At 37.1% G+C, this 20,856-nt stretch overlaps 1 protein-coding gene across 1 annotated transcript in view; it reads right to left on the reverse strand.

Moving 5' to 3' along the window:
* The window catches only part of LOC130219056 (mucin-2-like), a 35,321-nt gene extending 15,797 nt beyond the window's left edge, over window positions 1–19,524 (reverse strand). The window contains exons 1-20 of the mRNA XM_056451326.1: window positions 19,295–19,524; window positions 19,077–19,191; window positions 16,775–16,859; window positions 16,488–16,621; window positions 16,133–16,331; window positions 15,067–15,192; window positions 13,448–13,562; window positions 13,184–13,322; window positions 12,496–12,562; window positions 11,510–11,653; window positions 10,625–10,783; window positions 10,347–10,441; window positions 10,120–10,246; window positions 8,272–8,527; window positions 8,129–8,181; window positions 6,828–6,928; window positions 6,194–6,345; window positions 1,891–2,029; window positions 884–992; window positions 626–789 (exon numbers count right to left, since the gene is read on the reverse strand). Coding sequence (XP_056307301.1) covers window positions 626–789; window positions 884–992; window positions 1,891–2,029; window positions 6,194–6,345; window positions 6,828–6,928; window positions 8,129–8,181; window positions 8,272–8,527; window positions 10,120–10,246; window positions 10,347–10,441; window positions 10,625–10,783; window positions 11,510–11,653; window positions 12,496–12,562; window positions 13,184–13,322; window positions 13,448–13,562; window positions 15,067–15,192; window positions 16,133–16,331; window positions 16,488–16,621; window positions 16,775–16,859; window positions 19,077–19,191; window positions 19,295–19,524 — 2,709 coding nt within the window. The remainder of the gene's footprint in view (window positions 1–625; window positions 790–883; window positions 993–1,890; window positions 2,030–6,193; window positions 6,346–6,827; window positions 6,929–8,128; window positions 8,182–8,271; window positions 8,528–10,119; window positions 10,247–10,346; window positions 10,442–10,624; window positions 10,784–11,509; window positions 11,654–12,495; window positions 12,563–13,183; window positions 13,323–13,447; window positions 13,563–15,066; window positions 15,193–16,132; window positions 16,332–16,487; window positions 16,622–16,774; window positions 16,860–19,076; window positions 19,192–19,294) is intronic.
* Between the last annotated feature and the right edge of the window lie 1,332 nt (window positions 19,525–20,856).

Genomic DNA, 20,856 nt, shown 5'->3' on the forward strand with positions numbered 1-20,856 from the left:
ATACAGTACAGTGGCTATTATGGATAACGGACTGCCAGAGAAGGCAAAGCAACCATCTGTTCCAATTGGAGATCAAGCATCCTGCAAAGTGGACTAAGGAGGGAACGTATGTTTCAATCAAACATTTTAATGTATGTGAATTTCAATAATTTATTTTACAGAGGTTAATGATTTCATACTTCTCTAGTAGGTTTTGTCGGAGTTAATGACACCTCAGTCTATAGCAAAGCACAAATCTTGAACGTTCCAAGGCAAAATAAAAATTTCCCATGCTGAGGGGTAACAAATGGTACCTTGTCAATCGAAACAGAGTTCATGGCTGGAGCTGTCACCTACTGAGCTGGTTATCTCAATCGGGTGTGTTACAAGAGAAACAGGCAAAATATGTGCTGGAATTGAGAACCACTGCAACTGTTACATTGATTTGTGTCCGCATTTAATTATGTGCAGGCGTGATGTAGCCTATGGGCCCTCTCTCATTCACTTTCCTTTGACTTAGTCCCTGATTTATCAGGGGTCACCACAGCAGTATGATCTGCCATGTAGCCTACTGTAATTAATTAAATTTAATTCTGGCCATTTTAAAGACATTAATGAATGTGGATATGCAGTGTTGTCCACTCACCATGTACTCAGGTTGCAGAATGATGTGGATGGTGGTTTTGCTGTCCCACAAAACTGTCAGCCCAATGTTAGTATCAATGACAAGGTACATTCCAATTTTTCTAATTAGTAAACCACTTTCCATAAAAGAATGTGTTACGAGCTCATCTGAAAGGTGTAGGGACGCTCTCTGTAAGATAAAAAAAAAAATTCAGAATGATCTGACGATATATTTTGCACGTTATTCAGATTTGTTCTGCTATCATTCATTGACCAAAACTCACCCCAAATTGAATAAAGACAGACTTGGAGCATGTTGTCCCTGTTCTTCCACAAGGAATGTTTTCAGTTATTACTTGAAATATTCCTGTCCCATTTCCACACGTATCCTTAAAAACCAGATGTTACATTACAAACAGCAGCAATTTATATAATAATATAATATTTATATAAATATATTTGTTCTGTCATCTAAATGGTGATATATTCGTTAACAAAAATTACTGTACTAAATCTAGTGCCTCCAAAGGTAGCATATCTTATGGTACGTTACCACCAGACGCAGATAAAGTGTTAAACGTGAGTGATTTACATGTTAAATCAATGGCGTCATTAAGTCGATTGCATTATTTGCATGGATAGCACCACAGGATGTCTAATTGAGCATTTTGGGCGCACATTTAACGTGTGTGAATCTAAACTTTGGGGGACATTCGTGCCAGCTTAAGCAATCAGAAATTGTTCCAGTAGTGGCATGATTATGACGAAATGCCTGTTGTTGGTGTCCCGTGGGGAAATCTTCCTGCCGACGCGGGACAACAGATCAACAAACTGGGACCGGCCCAATTATAAGTACCGCTGTAAGAGTCTGTCATCCTGATGCAGCTTCTGGAGGAGTTAATGATCTCACAGAGCTGGCTGAGCCTCTGAAGTGTATGATGGACCCAGACATGCCACCGAAAGAATCTACACAATTTTCAAAGTTCCTAAACCCCATAAAGAACTACAGTACTCTCTCCTTAATATCCATGTTAGCCATTTAGCAAAGAAACTGGAGTCACAAGGCAGACAGATGCCTTTCCCGTGACATGAATCAGCATCTGTTGTGAAGTGAATTTCACATGCGAATGAAGCAAGTAAACTCAAAGCGTTCAACCGTCTAATTATGCGTGGATATCACGTTATATTTGTGCAAAACCGCATCTGGTGTGAACGCTCCATTAGGATGCATAGCCAAAATAAAGAAGCACATACAATGTAACAATAAAAGTGCTTGTCTGGTGGTACCTGAGCCGCTATATAACTGCAGGATCCCTGGAATCCAAACCTTTGATTGTCGAAAGTTTTATAATGTCCACTTCCATATATAGTGCAGGTGCCTGGACATTTATTTTCTGTACATGTCCATATTCCATATTGACAAGTGCTGTAAACAGAATCAGCTTGAATAAATGTGATACCAGTCTTTTATTTTCTAATAGTTTATCTACATCTGCTATGTTTTTAAAAATATTTTAGACTTCCTATAATATCTATTTTGGTTTTACATTTATTGGTAGACTACCTGCTAGCAATAAATGTTTGAAACGTCCTGGTTATTTACGTAACCCACGTTCCCCGAATTGGGAATGGAGACGTGTATAAACAGACTTTGGGAGTGCTTTAGACCAGTTTTTCCCAACCCTGTTCCTGAAGGCACACCAACAGTCCACATTTTCAACCTCTCCCTAATCAAACACACCTGAATCATCTTATCATAACATCAGAATAGACTCCAAAACCTGAAATGAATGGGTCAGATATTGGAGACATCCAAAATATGTACTGTTGGTGTGCCTCCAGGAACAGGGTTGGGAAACACTGCTTTAGATGACCAATCACTTCTGAAGATATGAAAACAGACCAATGAAATGCCAATTGAATTGGCGGAGCTTAGCTCCACAGCTGAAACTGATGGACCAATTAGAGCTATATTAGAGCCAGCTCATCAGAATTTGCCTGCTTAAGAGCTGATGGCTCAGCTCCCAGCTGGAGACTCAGTTGCTGTGGCAGTGGAGACACACGTCTCCGTTCCCTATTCGGGGAATGTGGGTTACGTACGTAACCAGGACGTTCCCCTTCATAAGGGAACTTCTACGTGTGTCTGTATAAACAGACTTTGAGAGACTGTATGGAAAGCGCCACAGCAGCTAAGCCCGTCGCGCTCCTGATGTGTAGTTTGCCAAGCAAAAAATGAGCACACTGACATCACCAAGAGCGCAACCTTCCAACGTCCCCTAGGCCCAACATATTACCATTACATGGGAATAAAAGTTTTAAATCGGGGTTTGTAAGTGTGCTTTTACCTAGCTAATATAGACTAGGGATTTAAAAAAATACGACAGTAAGTTGGGAAAGTATGCAAGTCCCCGAAGGGGGAGGACGCAGCGGAGACCACCTACTACCCTAGAAGGGGAGACCTGATGGTAAAGAGACATATGGACTAGCCCTAATAAGGGGGAGTGCTACATATGATAAGCTGGTTAGCGGTTTAGGGAAGACACGGGACCGCCTAATAAGGGGGAACACACCATGGTAATAATGCATATGGCATCACCAAATGGGGATGCACATAGCTGGCACCGATCCTCAATATGCGTGTAGACCAAATGGGCATACCAACCGCACACTGAGCCATGCACTCGACTCCTCCGCTGAATCAAGGCTGAAGGCCTCGGAGGAATTCTCTAGGGTTCGCCTGGGAAGGGGAACTTACTAGTAGAGTAAGAAAAGCACACGCATCTCCGGGTTAGGGAGCCTGGCGCAGCAAGCGTTTGTGACACCGATCTTAATTCCCCCTGATTGATGGGGACTACCCATTAACCGGGAGGAAACTGGCTCCACTTGAAGGTTATAGAACCTCGCGAATGTGTTAGGTGTCGCCCAACCCGTGAATTCCCCAACGGTGTCACCGAACAGGCCAGCCTGGGATATGGGAGCGTTAAGAAAGCGAGCTTTGTCAACGTCTCTCATATCAGCCAAGCTCAGCCAGAGGTGGCGCTTCTGGACCACTAATGTGGCCATCTACTTCCCCAGGGCACGAGCAGTCGATTTGGTGGTCATGAGAGCATAATCGGTTGCCGTGCAGAGCTCATGCAGCAAGCCTGGGGGAGAACCGCCCTCCTGCATTTCGGCCAGCTTCTCTGCTTGGATAGCGTTGATAGGTGGCCATAGCATGCAGAGCGGAGGCGGCCTGGCCCGCAGCAGTGTAGGCTCTGGCCGTGAGAGACTCAGATAACCTGCACGCTTTAGAAGGGAGTTTGGGTGGACCCCTCCAAGTAACACTCATCCGGCCGCGGTTCTGGAGGACAAGCCATCTCCAGTCCCACGGCCGAAGCAGCCCAGGATAACACGGCTAACATGTCCGATTCCCGATTCGAAACCTCAATGACAACCCCAGAGGGTAGCAGGGGGTCCGGATCTTCATCGGAGCATGTCAACCCGCCTTCCGATGCAGCGATGGACATCACGTCCCCAGTGTCATCTAATGAAAGCGCGGCCAACCGGGGGGATGGACCAGTGCTTGCACTTGAAGCAAAAACAGAGCGCACTGATGAGGAGCGAGGGGTCCACGGGCCTGTAGGCGACGGATTAGCCCCCACTGTAACCCTCAGGCCTGCCCGAGTGCTAACCGCTTTGCGGGGAGCAGCAGGGGTGACTTGCCCTAATAAAAGAATTCGCCGTGACCTCAGTTGCGCAACAGTCAAGCCATCGCCATGCAGGCAAGAACTGTCAGCGAGCACCGCATCAACATGTTGGAGCCCTAAGCATGTGATGCAATACTTGTGCCTGTCATCCGGGGCAAGGAAATCACTGCATCCAGAAACACACTGAAGTGACATCGAAAATGACATCTTTAAAAAGACGCACTGCACGACCGTGTGCTCTCTTAGGAATTCTGCTCTTTCAGAAAACTGCTCTTTCAGGTCACCAGCGAAACGCCAAGGGGACGGGAAACCCAGCTCGACCACCGCTAGAACGTCTTCCCCCGCACTGGTGAAGGTAATGCTTTCTTCAATGTTGGATATCAGCTCAGCAGAAGGGTTCTTCAGTCTCAGATCGGGTCTGAAGCAAGCCGACTGATATAGCACTAATTGGCTCATCAGTTTCAGCTGTGGAGCTAAGCTCCGCCAATTCAATTGGCATTTCATTGGCCCGTTTTCATATCTTCAGAAGTGATTGGTCATCTAAAGCACTCCCAAAGTCTGTTTATACAGACACACGTAGAAGTTCTCTTATGAAGGGGAACAGGAATTCTCGGGCCCCAGGAGAGGAGTGTTTGCTAAGTAGCAGCAATTATAGTTTAACAAAACAAATATACACTACTGATGTGGAGGGGCAAATATGGAATTTGTTGAATAAAGACATTAACGCGTTTTTTGAATATAGCACTTTAACAATAGCTGTGTCTCATTCCAGAGGCTGCTCCCTCCAAAGGATACATTCAAGTCATCGAGTCATATTCAACAAAGGCTGTCTGATTTCAAAAAAATTCAAAAAGGCTCCTTCAAATGCAGTTTCAAAATGTGTCCTTTGTTTCCCAGATAATGATTGATACAACTGGTGCATCCTTTGCAGCCCATCATTCATTGCATGCTGATAATGGCAGGGCATTTTAAAAGAAAACTCCAGATTAAATGTATGAATTAGGTTTTATTTTACTTGGATATCTAAACACATGTTTAAAAACCAAAAGTAGTACGACATGTCCCACTTAAAAGTGATTTTATCGACAGTTTACATTTTTGTGTACATATGGATCAAAGGAAATGTATTTCCAGCTTCTGTAAACCTTGCTTTGCCTTCAGATTGCTTAAAATAAGTTTAGATGTTTAAAGTTTAATCACTTTGAAAAAAGTCATTACAAATTTTATTACTGCTTATTAACGGCAGCTGTTACGGTTGCCTGGTGACGAGATCTGTCTTATGTAGGCTAGATCGTCTCATTTCAAAGCTTATGTGGGCTTCGAAGGACTCACCTTTGAAGTCTGCATCCTTTGGAGGATGCATCCTCTCAAATGAGACAGCTATAAAGTCATGTCTGAAAAGGGCCCATTCAAAAAACAACAGTAAACAAGTTTTGGAAAACGGCATCATTAATATTATAATGATATGTTGTAGTATAACCAGTAAATTATCTGTTGTGCATGAAAAAAGAACACAAAAATGGGATTAACTGTACAAGGACAGATCAATCTGCCATAAGAGTTCTGCTTTTAGCCAATTAATACTGCTACTTTTACTGTTTTTTCTGTCTGATGCACAAGATTTAGTGCTTTAGACCATATCTTCTTTTTCATTCAGCAATGTGATGCATGTGTAGTTTCCTTGATAAAAAAAAATGGCCACCAACTTTACTGGTATTTTGGTACTGGTGTATAAAATGTGTCTTACCAGGAAAAAGACAAATCACATTCAAGTATTTACAAGAATTTAAGTATTAACCTCATTCTGGACATTTTATGATAATTTGGCTTAGTAATAAATGTGACATTTTTATGCAATCTAGCATTAAATGAAACTCTTATTAGCCATGGAAACTTATTGTTACCACTTATTGCAGTCTACAGTTATCTCAGCTTCTGGTTGGTAAAGTTGTCCACCATGAGGACATGGACAGTCTTTTCTTTCAACACAGTTTCCTCTATCATCATCCAGTAGACCTGAAGGACACAGGCAGCCCGATTCACATGTCTGTGAAAGCTGTGGATGAACAAGACAGTAAATCAAGATTGAGAGAAAAGGGTAAAGTGGGTAAAAAAGATTTTCTGACACACCCAGGGTAGTATATACTTCAAAGACATTTCATATCCAGTATGCAAAAAAAGGTTGAAAAAAAATCTGAAGTGACCATTTAATATTTCTGAATCCTTTTTTTTTTTTGTGGTCACATAGTTGCAACATTTTGCTTCATGCCTAATCTGACGATTTAAAAAATTCTGAATGCGATTGTCTACATTAGCACATACATTTACATTTTGGCTACAATAAAACCCACTAAATTCAATCAAAAGCCACAGAGGATTTGGCATATTGTGTAAAAAAAAATTCCTGTAGTGTTTTGTAGGATTTAACAATTAACACCCCTCAATCACTACACACAAGAACCCACTCTAACCTCAAAACATATTAACAATATGAATGGATACATTTAAAAACAAGGCAAGATTGGAAACTGGGCTTACACAATTTTCTATCTTTTGCATACAAGTTGGTTTACATTTCAGTCCATGTTGGTCTGGTCGAGCTGTACTGCAGTTAAATAAAACCTTTGGTGAAGGGCACTCTGAAAAAGATATCAGACAATGGATAAACACTCAAGAGAAAGAATTATAAATTACACTTAAACTACACTTGCAAAGTTTTTGTTGGACATCAATACCATAGTTAGACAGTTAGCTTCACCCTGCAGCCCAAGAAATGTTATTCACTGAAGCTAAGCAAGGTTGAGCCGGGTCAGTACTTGGATGGGAGACCACATGTGAACACTAGGTTGCTGTTGGAAGTGGTGTTATTGAGGCCAGCAGAGGGCACTCAATCTGCGGTCTGTGTCTGTCCTAATACCCCAATATAGTGAAGGGGACACTATACTGTCAGTGAGTGCCGTCTTTCAGATGAGACGTTACACTGAGGTCCTGACTCTCAATCCCAAGGACAAATTCCCTCCATTGGTCCTTACCCATCATGGCCTCCCAATCATCCCCGTCCATTGAATTTGCTCTATCACTGTCTCTCCACTCCCCCTATAGCTGCTGTCCTGTGGCAGCCTTCGCATCATCCAAGTGGATGCTGCACACTGGTTGTGATGTGGACAGACCCACCTCATGATTGTGAAGCACTTTGGGTGTATGGCTATACACAATTCACCTTTATTTGTATAGCGCTTTTACAATGTAGATTGTGTCAAAGCAGCTTCACAAAAAAGGTCATAGTAAATTGGAACAGTGTAGTTCAATTTTTAGTCTTTAAGTTCAGTTTAGCTCAGTTCAGTGTGGTTTAAAAATAACTACTGAGAGTCCAAACACTGAAGAGCAAATCCAACGATGCGCAGCTCTACAGATCCTGAACCATGCAAGCCAGTGGCGACAGCGGAGAGGGAAAAAAACTTCACTAATTGGCGAAAGTGAAGAAAAAAAAAACCTTGAGAGAAACGACTCAGTTGGGCACGACCATTTTAATTTCTCCGCTGGCCTAACGTCTTGTGCAGAGCTGCAGTCTCAGTGGTGAAGGCTGTAAGCTGGCCTCAGCTAAGACTCATCTGTCCCTGGAGCGTCACAGGATAGTCACAGTCACAATAACTGCGCTATATAAATACACATTACTTACTAGCTTTACTGTGTAAAAATCCAACTGGTTATCAATTCTTTGCACACATTCTAAACGTAGTAGCTCATATACACGAACAGCAAAATTTGAAGGCATATTCTAGCTAAATATAGCTCAATTGAGAGGAAATGTAGCATCAACCAAAAGTATGTTGTCTTACCAAGAATGTGGGGTTTCTCAGACTCGCAGTGTAGCACTCCATTCACACAAACACTAGAGCAAGATTTAAAGATTTAGATTCAGTTTGCAAAGTGTACATTTGAAACACATTTAAATGCTTAAAACTATTTCGCAATCACTTACCAGTATTGACCATTAATGTCGATAGATGTGCCAGGTTGGACTATCTTTCTATTGTCGTAACATGGACATTTTTCAATTGGTACACACTGTCCATCCTGATCCTTGTAGAATCCATCTGGACATGCACATCCGTCAACAGGGACAAAGTCTTCTTTGCAGCTTGTATGCTCAGAGGAAAGAGAAAGACAGGTAGGCTGGCAGCTCTTCAGGTAATAGAAGTATCTCTGTGAGGCTGGGCAGTTCTGTATATACTTGCCTGTGGGGATCAGTTTCAAGGAATGTGGTGTAAAAGTAAATATTGCACATAATGCATTCTACAAAGCCAAAACTCTCCAAATGACAAACTCAGATCATCTAAACATAAAGACTGAGGGAATTTTCAGACACTTACGGCTCTATTTTGATGATCTATGAGCAAAGTGCAAAGCGCAAGGCACAAAAGCATTAAGGGCGTGTCAGAATCCACTTTTGCTAATTTAAGGATGAAAAAATCCGCTTTGCGCCATGGCGCATGGTCTAAAAGGGTTGAGCTTATTTTCTTAATGAGTTATAAGTGGGTTTTGAGAATAAACCAATCTGAGTCTCATCTCCCATTGCCTTTAAGAGTCAGTTGCGTCGCGCCATAGCGCATTTGCTATTTACATGACGGACTTTGTAAGTGGAAAAACTGAGCTCTTCACTAGTGAGAAAACAGTTAAACAGAGCATCTACAGCGCGAGAATTAGAGATGAGCCTCCTCATTATTTACTTTCACTTTCACTCTCGTGGATAGGGAAACTTCTTGTACGCACAGACATCCATTAGCCTGTACATTATTAATTTCATTTGTTAAGCTCAAAGATTTGTTTCAAAACTTTTTCTAAATTCATTTCTAATTTCCAGCAAATGAATAAATGAACAATAACAACGAAGTGTGTTCAAAAAATTGAGTTATATCCTAATACACATGCTATGCCCCATATGGTCTAAAACCTGACAGGTGGGCAAATCTAAGCTTGTTTTTAATAAAACAAATATAAATCTGCATATAATAAATAATACTGCTAATAATAATAACAACATTATACAAACCAAATTGTTATGATTAAACTGAAAAAGCCCTCCAAGATGAAGAAGGCATGAAAGTATGGTTTTTATATTTATGTAGGCTAGAAAATAATATGTTTTGTAATATTTTAATCCTTTATATTTATATCATATATATATCCTCATTATATCCTTAATATTTAAATTCTTTTTCATATGTAAAGATATTTGCGTATTGCTGTACATCCTGTCTGTATTAAGCAATGTGTAAGCGAGGCGCACAACTAACGCACTCTGCGCTGGACAATAGACCGGCTTTGTACTGGTCCATAGAACAGACTATTATAGTTTCTCAAAATAGCAACGCGCAAGCAATGCACCTCAACACGCCTCCTTTTTTAGACCAGGACACCTATGGGTGCACATATAAGCGCAAATTCATTTGCTATTTAAACAGCAAGGCGCAAATCGATGGCAAGGCAGATCTGCCAAGCAGAGACCCAATGACTGGGTGAGACCACGTACAGTATTTCAAATATTTACCTTTTGAATTTTTTAGGTACTAATATATACTGTTGAGGTACCAATATGGACTCTTTAAGTACAAATGTGTCCCTTTTAAAAAGATACTTCTATTTCTGAGAGTGTGGAATAAAAGTTCTGATAGTGGTTCCTCACGGCTGATATTGTAATAGTTAAGGTGAACTTGATGTTGTGCAATTTTCGTTTTAGCTATTGTCCTTAGTGTGCATGTGTTAAATTCTATATTTATATCATCTTTGATGCACATCCATTTACCAAAATATATTTCAGCCTTCTTACCACACACGTTTTCTCTCCATCCTTCAAGCGTTACATTTTTAATCATACAGGCACGAACATATGAGGAAAACACAGCACACAGACAGTCCTCACTCCTCTCACAGGTACAGCTGGCGTATTTGCATCTCTGAAAGCATACAAACATGTTGTGTCACTATTAATTGTGGGAGGTTCATTGCAATTTGGAAAATTATACAGTTCTCAAAATGGTCTGTTTCAGTTCATACTTTGTAGTAGCTTTCTGGGTTGACTTTGTTGTGACATTGGGCAAAAACGTCACTCTTGTTCATTATCTTGAAGCACCAGTCCTCAGCATAGATCTCTACAGGAATCATAACATGTGGTGTTACAAGCAAACATAGGAAAATTCAACCATAGACTTCCTCTGTCATGTACTTCAGTTATGCCTAGGGCTTCTTTCATTGTATGAAAATAATGTAATATAAATATTGTTTTCTCCTCTTTTTCATCTATAGTAAAAATATAATTTAAAAAAGCATTTTACCACTGACACTGTTGTGGGAACAGGGGATGACAGATTTATCAGAACCGCAGTTTGTTTCAACCTTCCAGGCGTTTGCGAAGGAAACCGCTGTACCCTCCACCAATCCCTGAGGGGTCTTCATATCATCAGCCAGCACTCTGTTAAAGTTTCCACAGAGACCTGCACAAACAAACGAACACATGCAGATGTGAATGACTTGCCCTTTTTTTATATGAAATCTCTATATGTGCCTCTTTAATGCCAACCCGATTTCACTGAGTAGGACATAAAATCTAGGACAAAATCTATGTTGGTCCTGGAACAACATTCCAAACAGAATTAAGCGATACGTTTACCGTTTATGTTAAATTTAAGCTTTCGGTTGGGTTTATGTGTTTAAACATGACTGTTAACCATCTATTTTTCCCCTCTGATTTTGGCATTAATTTACAGTTATAGTAGGGTTTAGGGGTATAGGTATGAGTTACATTTTCACACAAAAATGATGCTCCAGGATCAACAATGATGTTAATCCATGATTGCATCGTACTTGGCAAAATGATGACGGGTGCCTCTTTAATGTCTGCATAAATGAATAACCAACCTGCATTTTTAGGCATGTAACAGTCAAATAATGGTAGCAATTTCAGCAATAAAATGTCAGACTATTCATTATTATGGCTAATTGCATTACAAGATGCATGCCAGATGTACACAGTTAAATCAGATTTAGCATGTTTCCATAATTTAAACTCATAATTCATAACTGAATATGTTGTAATAGCATATATTCTTCTATTCCTTTAGTCAAATAAATTTCAGGTTATGGTCTTGCATGAGCAACGCATCAGTGGTCATTGTGATTGCCTTACTATTGATTCAGATGATTTGTTCCCAAATTCTCACCATGAGTCCTGCCCTGGAATCTCTTATCCATGTTGATGTACACCTGCATGAGAGGCACCAGCTGTACCAACACTCGTAGCCCAAAGTTTGTATCAATCAGGATGTAGAACGATGATGGATTGAACACTACGAATTGACGTGAAGCTAAGAGAAAAAGAGTTTGATGCTTTAAAAAAATCTGCCTTCACAAACATCATTCCTTAAAGCAGTGTTATTTTTAAAAACTAATGAGAATAAGGCTGAACATTTTATTAGATAGTGACTACATCAGCCTGCAATATCATTGACCAAAACTAAAAAGTAGTCAAAAAGATAAAACTAACATGGAACAATGTTCATTCATTAGATGAATGGATCAGAGCGCTCTATTTTATAGTTTTCAGCCATGTTACTGGCACTTTTTGTCCTATTTTTTTTTTTTTATTGGCAGAAATTAACACTGCCCCCTAGCTACAGTCTGCTTTTTCAAATATTACCTGTTACCCAAAAGAAAGGTCATTCTGAATGTGAACTGCCTGGAACAAGTCGTTAGTATTTCTAGATTTACTTCATGCACAAAGATACAAAACTAAGCATAATGCCAGAGTTTTAAATGACTGCTTGTCAAATCTACCCTTAACCTATTTGTGGCTGTGGCCTAGAACAGCTTGGTTGCTTTACTTGAGAGGATGAGAAGATGCTTTTTTCTAAAAGAGAAAAACTTTGCATGTATTTTTAAGGATGAGTATGTGGACTCAAATCAGAACAGTAAAAGCTATGCTATTGTTTGTATCCAAGTGCTAAAGAAGCTTCCACAGCTGCTATTCAGATATGTTTTTTTTTCTAAAACTTATTGTAAAGCAACCAATTGACCAATCCCTTCAGACCATACAGTAAGTGTTTTGACATTGGATGGGTCAAGGAAAAACAGTATATATTAGAAGCACTTTAAGTTTCAGTAGACAGATTTTTAAACAAATACAAGATATGGAGATTGTCTCTTTTACCTGGAGTGTATGGAAGTAAAACTACTGCATTGTGTTTTACTGTCCCATCTTCAGAAATCACCAGACGCTAATGAAGACACAGTACATGTTCAATTTCAAACTTACCTTTTACATTAATGACATTAATCCTCACAAGCAGAAAAATGCCAAATCTGTAACATTTTGCTTATAAAGGAATGTACTCACATTGACTGTGTCATTGTAAAATATCACTTCTATGGATTTTAAGCAGGTGTCATAACTAAGGGCAGCACAAGGAGAAATATGACCCAATATGATGAACTTTGACCCTACAGAGTCCTTTAGGAACACACAGAGAATTAGGTTTCATAAATATAAATTCCATATAATATTAACAAATGATAGAAACAAATACTCTAATAACAAAAAAATAGTATTGGTGGTTTACCGGGACTTTCTATTGGCGTAATGTATTTTAACACTTATTATATGGCTCTATCACACCCCTATGCCTAAACCCAACTCTCACAGGAGACCTGTTGCAAAATTTGATTGTCAGAAGACCCCATTAAGTATGCTTTTCAAGCATTTTGAATTACAAAGACATCAGACAAGTCCCTGTAAACCACTGTAATAGAGTACAACTATGACATTATACACAAAAATGAACTTATAAACCATCAAAACCAGTACACACACACTGTGATTGTAACTAAAACATCCTTACTTTTGAGAGCACATAGTTACAGTCTCCATGGAAAGTGAATTCCTGCCCATCAAAGGTGGTGAAGTGAGATCCTTCCTCTACTGAGCACCGGCCGAGAACTGGTTTTATTTTACAGTGCCATTTTCCATACTGACACACACTGAAGTAAACCAGACAATTGTATACATGGTAAACTATCGAGACTACAGATATTAGATACTATAATTGTGTGGTCTACAATGTTTTACTTACAAGTTTGCTTTTGAAAAATGTAAGTGTCATTACCAATCTTGCTCTTCATCATGTAGGACTTCTTGTGGTTTGTAGATGCGGTCATGCTTGCAGTGACATTGTTCTCGTGGGATGCAACCCATGTTTAAGATGTCATCAAACACAGTTCCTATGACATATCATATTAACTCAAATAAATACAAACATTTTTCCGTCTTTATGCACAAACTATTGTCTGTTTCCCACAAAATTATACACAAAAAAATAGACATCAATCATGTTCTTACATACGTACATAGTCTCGAGTTTAAGTTCTTTTGGTAACACTTTATAATAATTTACATTTACATTTACATTTAGTCATTTAGCAGACGCTTTTATCCAAAGCGACTTACAAATGAGGACAAGGAAGCAATTTACACAACTATAAGATAATATAATATGATGTTAATATGTAAACATAATTATGGACTAATGATGAGCCAAACGCTAATCATGAACTAACTTTAACTACAACATGAGTCACATGAGTTCATGTGTGATTAATGCCTACCTAATTTCTCACCCAGGCTCATTCTGAAAACGTACCTCTATATACATTTCTGGAGATGGCGAAAAACGTCCCAGGAGCTACGTTTTTTTTGTTTTTGCGAATCCACCAGGGGCCGCTGTGTATGCTTTTTGAGATCTCAAATTTCTTACGCTAGTGCCTGCTGTTCTCGAGTAAAAATTCACAAGATGCCGCTGTCGACTGACTGATTGACTTACTGACTGACCCATCCTCCTCTTTCCTAAACCCAACCTTTTTTCAAAAGCACCAATTCACTCGAAAATTAAGCCATTAGTACTTCTGGCTACATAATTCGAACATCTCCAGAAATGTAAATAGGGCTATGTTTTCAGAATAAGCCTATGTTGTAAATTACTTGCTAGTACATGATTGTTTGTTAATTAATGCATTAATTACCAAATTAGTTTATGATTACTTTAACCAAAATGAAGTCATGATATGTTAATGTATAATTATATTGTCACTTTACTTATATGGGCACATCATCATTAACCTATTCTCAACTACTCATGAACTTCTTATGGACGTCGATTTAGTGCTTTTCCACTGAACAACCATAGAAAAGTGTTGTCAACATAGAAAAGTGTTCTGTCAACATCAAGATGAACAGTTTAAACACAGGAGTTCATGAGTAGTTAAGGAAGAGCTAATGGTGATGTGCCCCTTCAAGTAAAGTCATGACATAAACATACATTAACAGCTCATAAGTATGGTTACATTTTGGCTAAACTTAAATGTCAGTTAAAACATTTATTAACAACATGTACTGACATGTACCTTAAAGTAATTAAGGTAACCCCTATTCACACATGAACTTATGTGACTTATGTTGTAGTGTATAATTAGCATACTTAACTCATCATTAATCCATAATAAGTAATGTTTAGTTTACATTTTCACACATCATTATTCATGTACTGTTATTTTAAAGTGTTTTTTTAATTGTATTTTGAGAAAACAGACAACATATTTCAAGAAGACTGCCTTACTAATTTACACTGTACTGTAAAATCCAGTGGTTCTTAAAGCAATCTCATTAAATAAAACACTGTAAATACAGCTGTGGTGAGATTCAATTAAATATTGTGAATTAGGGACTGACCTGGTGGACAGAAGCAGCCATCGATATTGTGCTCCTCACACAGTGTGTTTGTGTTTTCATTCGAGCATGTGTCTATGCAGGGGGAGCCGCTCTCAGAATGGCTCATATTATAAGGGCACATCACAGCTGCATGAGAATGCAAATATTAAAAAAAGGTTACAAATTGTAGGAGGAACTTTTATCCAATTACTTCACTCACCATTGTTTATTTATTTCAAAGTTTTTATAGCAATTTATTTATTAAAAAAAAGTCCAGATTTCTTCTACTGTAACAATTTAAAGATTTATATACACAGGGAAGCAAAACCAAGGGTGGAATTATTGATTTGGGGACCCTAAGCAATTCCAGATATGGGGCCCAAGCATTGAAACTCTCTCTGTATATATATATATATATATATATATATATATATATATATATATATATATATATATATATATATATATATATATATATATATATATATATATATATACATACATACATATACATACATACATATATATACATACATATACATACATATATATACATATATATATATATATATATATATATATATATATATATATATATATATATATGTATGTATATATATGTATGTATATATATGTATGATAATTTATTTATTTATTTATTTATTTAAAAAAAAATTCTGTAAATTTATTCTTTTTTTGTCAAAAATCTGCATTAATTGCATGTTAAGAATATGTTTTAAGTGGAACCTTAAGTAAAATTAAATACAATAAATTCGCAAATAAAAACAAGTACACACTATGTATAATAGTATGATTTTAATATTTGCATGCAGTACGAGGGGAATGTGTCACTATTCATGGGAGCCCTTGGTTTTGAAAAGAAGTCATAACATTAAAATCTTAATGGTTATAGACAAATTTTACAACATATAATTGAACATCTCTAAAAGAGCTATATGATTAATATGGACTTCTTGGCATTGTTTGGGGCTCCCTAATTCCCCGGGACTTTAAGCGGCTGCTTACCCTGCTTAATGGTTAAGTCCACCCCTGAGCAAATCAAAGTAACAACAGAACAGTCCCTTACCACAGAATTTTTTTGTTCTCCAGCTTGATGGAGTTCCTCCATTATGTGAACACTGGCGTGAATATTCAGACAGAGTCGTACAGAGTGAAGAAGATTTGCTGAAGCATCTATCATACACACAGGCGTCTACATATGGATAATAGCTCAAGTCACAAGAGGACCAGGCTTCAGCCATGAAAAGCTCTTCACAATCTGCTCTCTGTGGAGACACAGGTATGTTTAGCATTTACCCCCAATAATGTTATTTTCTGAATTTGCTTTTATAGTGAATTATGACATGGAAAGGAATAAGGCATGCATTTAAAAATTCCTCATCAATCTAATAAAACCCATAAGGAAGACTCTTTTGACTTACATAACTTTCACATTTAGCTTTCCAGTTGTTCTTTTCATCTGTTTCAGAAGGATTTTCACAAAATTCCATTGGGTTGAAAACTTTGTGTTTATTCCCAAATTCAATGTAGCCTATTTTTTGTGTGTTTCCTGGTTCTTTATTAAATAAGATTATACACAGTTAATTATACAGTTATACATTATACAATTATACAGATTATATAGTTAATTTTGTAATGAAGAAACTTGATAATAAGACAAGGAATAATAACAAAATAAGACAGAAGTCAGTCATTCACAGTAACTCACCTGATATAGCAAACTCATCAGGAATCCCGTTGAAATTGCCACACAATCCACAGGTGTTATTTTGATATTTATTGTCCAGCTCGACCTAAAACAGAACAAGCAAAGAAAGATTTTCAATCATTTTACATTACCTCCATCTTTTAAAATTCAGTTCATTGCAGACTGGCCAAATCAATCTTTAATATGAATGTACACTGTAGATATATGCAATAACCTAATTATAGTGATTTTTTTTAAATGCCATTCATCTCAATTCGCTTTCTGTCAGAAATGTTTTTCCCTTAACCAAAATTATTTAGGAAATCACAAAATTGTAAGCAAATAATCAGGCTTTATTTAAAGTCTTTCTCAGAGAAGCAAACTCAGACATAAAAGACGTGAGGTCAAAAGACACAGTTCCACAAAGGATTGGTTAGCCCCTCTGATATGTTGTTTTGGTCATTCTAAACTGCCTTAACTGTTTCAGTATTAGTGTTATTATATTATTAATGACCTCGGGAATTGTCAAGAGTGCCTGTGCTCCGCGTCTCATATGTTCAAGTGCCACCACGTGTTCATTGCGTGTCAGGATTGCCTTCTGAGGCACAAGTGATTTATTAAACAAAGAAAAGATTCACGCAGCTTTTCCTGCACAGTAAATTATGTTTTTACTGTTTTTTTTACCAGTTAATCAGGAAGTGACAATTTTGTTCTCTTTGACTACTTGGATGGAAACGCTGCTTTATTCAGATGTCTTATATATTGTCTTATATGACGTTCCTGTTTTGCACATGCATTTAATTCACATTTTTGGATATAAAACATAGCTAATGACATACACAGTTCTCTCTATTAACAAGCTGATGATCTGATACAGTTTTTTTAAGTAAGAAAGAGGGCCCAAGGACTAGAATTGAGAACCATTGGTTTAGGCAAAGCTGTCCAATCAAACAAAAAGTAATACCTGACCTAAAATCAAAAAAAGGTTTGTGCAAAAGTCTTTCAATGAGGAGTTCCAAATAGACAAAGCAGGCAAGGCTAAACAAATAATGAGCTTCCAAGACTGAGCAAACGTAGCAGTGAACAATATGCTTTAAATACACATAGAAACAAGCCAATCTCAATCATCATTGAAGTAATTAAGCTAGTAATCAGGGGAGAGTTCTTGAGAATCCTGTGAACTGTCTCCCTCTGCTGGACAGTCTGAGTAAAATTTTTGCATGACCAAAATGTAAAATTGACCAAAAAGTAGTGACCAAATCATTTCTGCACAAACTGTCAAAGGCAAGCTTGTCTACATGCTCGTTGTTCAGACAAAAACCGCAAGTGTATAATTAACAGAACTCTCTTATCCATTACATTGGATAATACTATCATTCATATAATATCAGTACAGCTGTATATTTTTTGTTTTCCATATTTGCTTTCCCTATGCAAGTCAAAGGTTACAAGTTTTCATCTTTCTTCAAAATATCTTCTTAAGTGTTTAACAGAAGAAAGAAACTCATAAATGTTTGGAACAACTTGAGGGAGATTAAATTGTAAGTTCTTTTTCATTCTTGGTGGTGAAAACATTAAGAGTTTGTGATAATAAAAAATACATATTAAAAAAAAGATTTTTTTTTATAAAGACCAAAAATGAAAATTATCATTTTCTCTCCCTCAAGTGGTTCCAAACATTTATGAGATTCTTTCCTCTGTTAGGACATTTTGAAGAAAGAAGAAAACTAACCATCATCTTACATAGAAAAACAAATACTATGGAAGTCAATGGTAACAAGCTTCCAGCTTTCTTCAAAATTTATATTGTGTTCAACAGAAGAAAGATAGCCAAACTGGTTTGTGAATACTGAAGAGTAAGTAAATGATACTAGTTTTCAGTTTTGGTTGAAAAATCCCTTTAAGTGTTTAAGGACTGGATGTAATGCATGACAACTGCAAGTCTTGTTTTGCACTAGTGGTTAATATTGATGCAATATTTTATAGTCATATTCAAAAGCTGACAAACACAAACACACTATGAAACTACCAGTGAAACTTAAAAATATATAAAAATAATAAAAAAAAACTCAACAAGGTTGAATTTACTTGTACATTAAATTTATTCTTTTTTTTTTTAAAACAAAACAACAACAGCAATAAAAATAATAATAATTAATAAGCAATGCAATAAGTTCAAAATAATATCGGAGATATTTTAGAATTTGACGCTGTTTTCCTTTAATGGTCATTGCTCCATTCTCCAGCCAATTTTTTTCATAAATGCTCAGTTATTACTAATCCAAATACTAAAAATCAGTCAGGAATACAATAAATGTCTTACCGTGACTGCCCCATCTCTGCTCCACATGACCGTCAGGCCTATTTTGGATCGGATATTGGTGTAGATTGTGTTCTCTTCTATAAGGATCCCTGATTCATACACGGGCAGCTTTGTACTGAAAGAAAATGATTTAAGTGAATATCACACTACATCTTTACAGCTACTCTGTGTTCACTGAGGAAGAAAATAAGCAGTGCTTCAGCTCTTTAGAATCTTACATTTTATCATCGATCATGACCTTGTTTTCGCTGATAGAAAACATTTTGCCATTGATGCTAACCACGATCCTGCTGATCTTTGGGCCTCTGCTGGTTTGGGCTCTTTTCACATCAACTGAGAACTGTTTTGATATGCAGTCAGACACCAGGTTATACTCGCACAAGCCTGGGTACTGATAAATGTCCCCATCGAACGTCTTGAAGTGGAAACTCTCCCATGTGCTACACATGCTGCTGTGCTGATGATTACTATGATAGAAGGGAACTAAAAAACAAACAAACAAAAAAAAAACATTTACTCCAGTGTCCACTTATAGGACACTATGTGTCAAACAATGCCAAGTTATTCTTCGAGAAGTTTTATGAAGATATCGGCTCGGTCAACAGACATACTTAAGCATCTATAGCGTTTTTTTTATTTATTTATTTATTTATTTATTTATTTTAAGCATTATAAATGATAGATAATGGATAATAAAGCCCAGAGTGTCTTTCTTTTCAAAGATACATGAACTGTGAATGTAGACCAATTTATTCAGCAACTGTTACTGTTTTAATTTGAGAATGGCAATGTCATTTTTGAGAAAATGTGAGGGAAAGGAGGACACCGATATAGTCTAGCAAAACATTTTACAGAAATCTCACTTTGCATGCTATCTTCAACTCATGAAACACTTGGCTTTCAAGTAATACTTTTTCTAGGACATTACATTAATGTTTTCCTCTGTTTGTATATGGAAAAACAAATATTGAACACAGTACTTTTTTTTCTCATGACTTCATAATGTATAACTGTTTTTATTTTTGAGCATTAAACTTCTCATTTTATAACAGTAAAGCCCAGTAAAGCAGTGTCTTCGTTCCAAATATACCTAATTTGTGTTTGTAGATTACTGTGGTCAATAACTGTTACTGTTTAAAGTTAGATTAATATATTTTTTTCTTCAAAAGAAACTCTTATTATCATCTTTGCATTTTAAAAATCTTTGTTGTCTAACGACTAACCTGATTAACCTAATTAACCTGGTTAAGCCTTTAAATGGCACGTTTAGCTGAATTTTCATAACTTGCACAATACCTTGTAAAATATTATGTAGTATAGTCTATTATATTATTGGTAATTAAAAATTGTTATTAAAACTATTATTTAAAAATGTGTTTGGGAAATATTTAAAAAAGAATGAAAGTTTCACAGAACGGCTAATAATTTTGCCTTAAACTGTATATAAAGACAAAAAAAAAATTTAAACTTTTAAGCTGAATAAATGTAACTGCAAATTTTCTTTTTTTAAATTGTGAACAAATCCAATGCTCAGTTGCATGGACATCACAGATTAAGGAGTTAATATCAAACCGCTTCACATACAAAGTTTAACTTGGCATTTGTTAAAACATTTCGGTCTAATTAGTACTCTCATTTAATCAGTAAACACAATGACATGCCTACCTGGTTGTTTGAAATGTTTTCTGCATTAATAAATTATTTGAGATGTTTCTAACCTGCTTGTATGAACTGCAGGCCCACCAGTAGGATGACCCATCTCAGCATCCACATCTGGGAC

Source organism: Danio aesculapii, chromosome 25 (genome assembly GCF_903798145.1).
Source record: "Danio aesculapii chromosome 25, fDanAes4.1, whole genome shotgun sequence".
Classification (NCBI taxonomy): domain Eukaryota; kingdom Metazoa; phylum Chordata; class Actinopteri; order Cypriniformes; family Danionidae; genus Danio; species Danio aesculapii.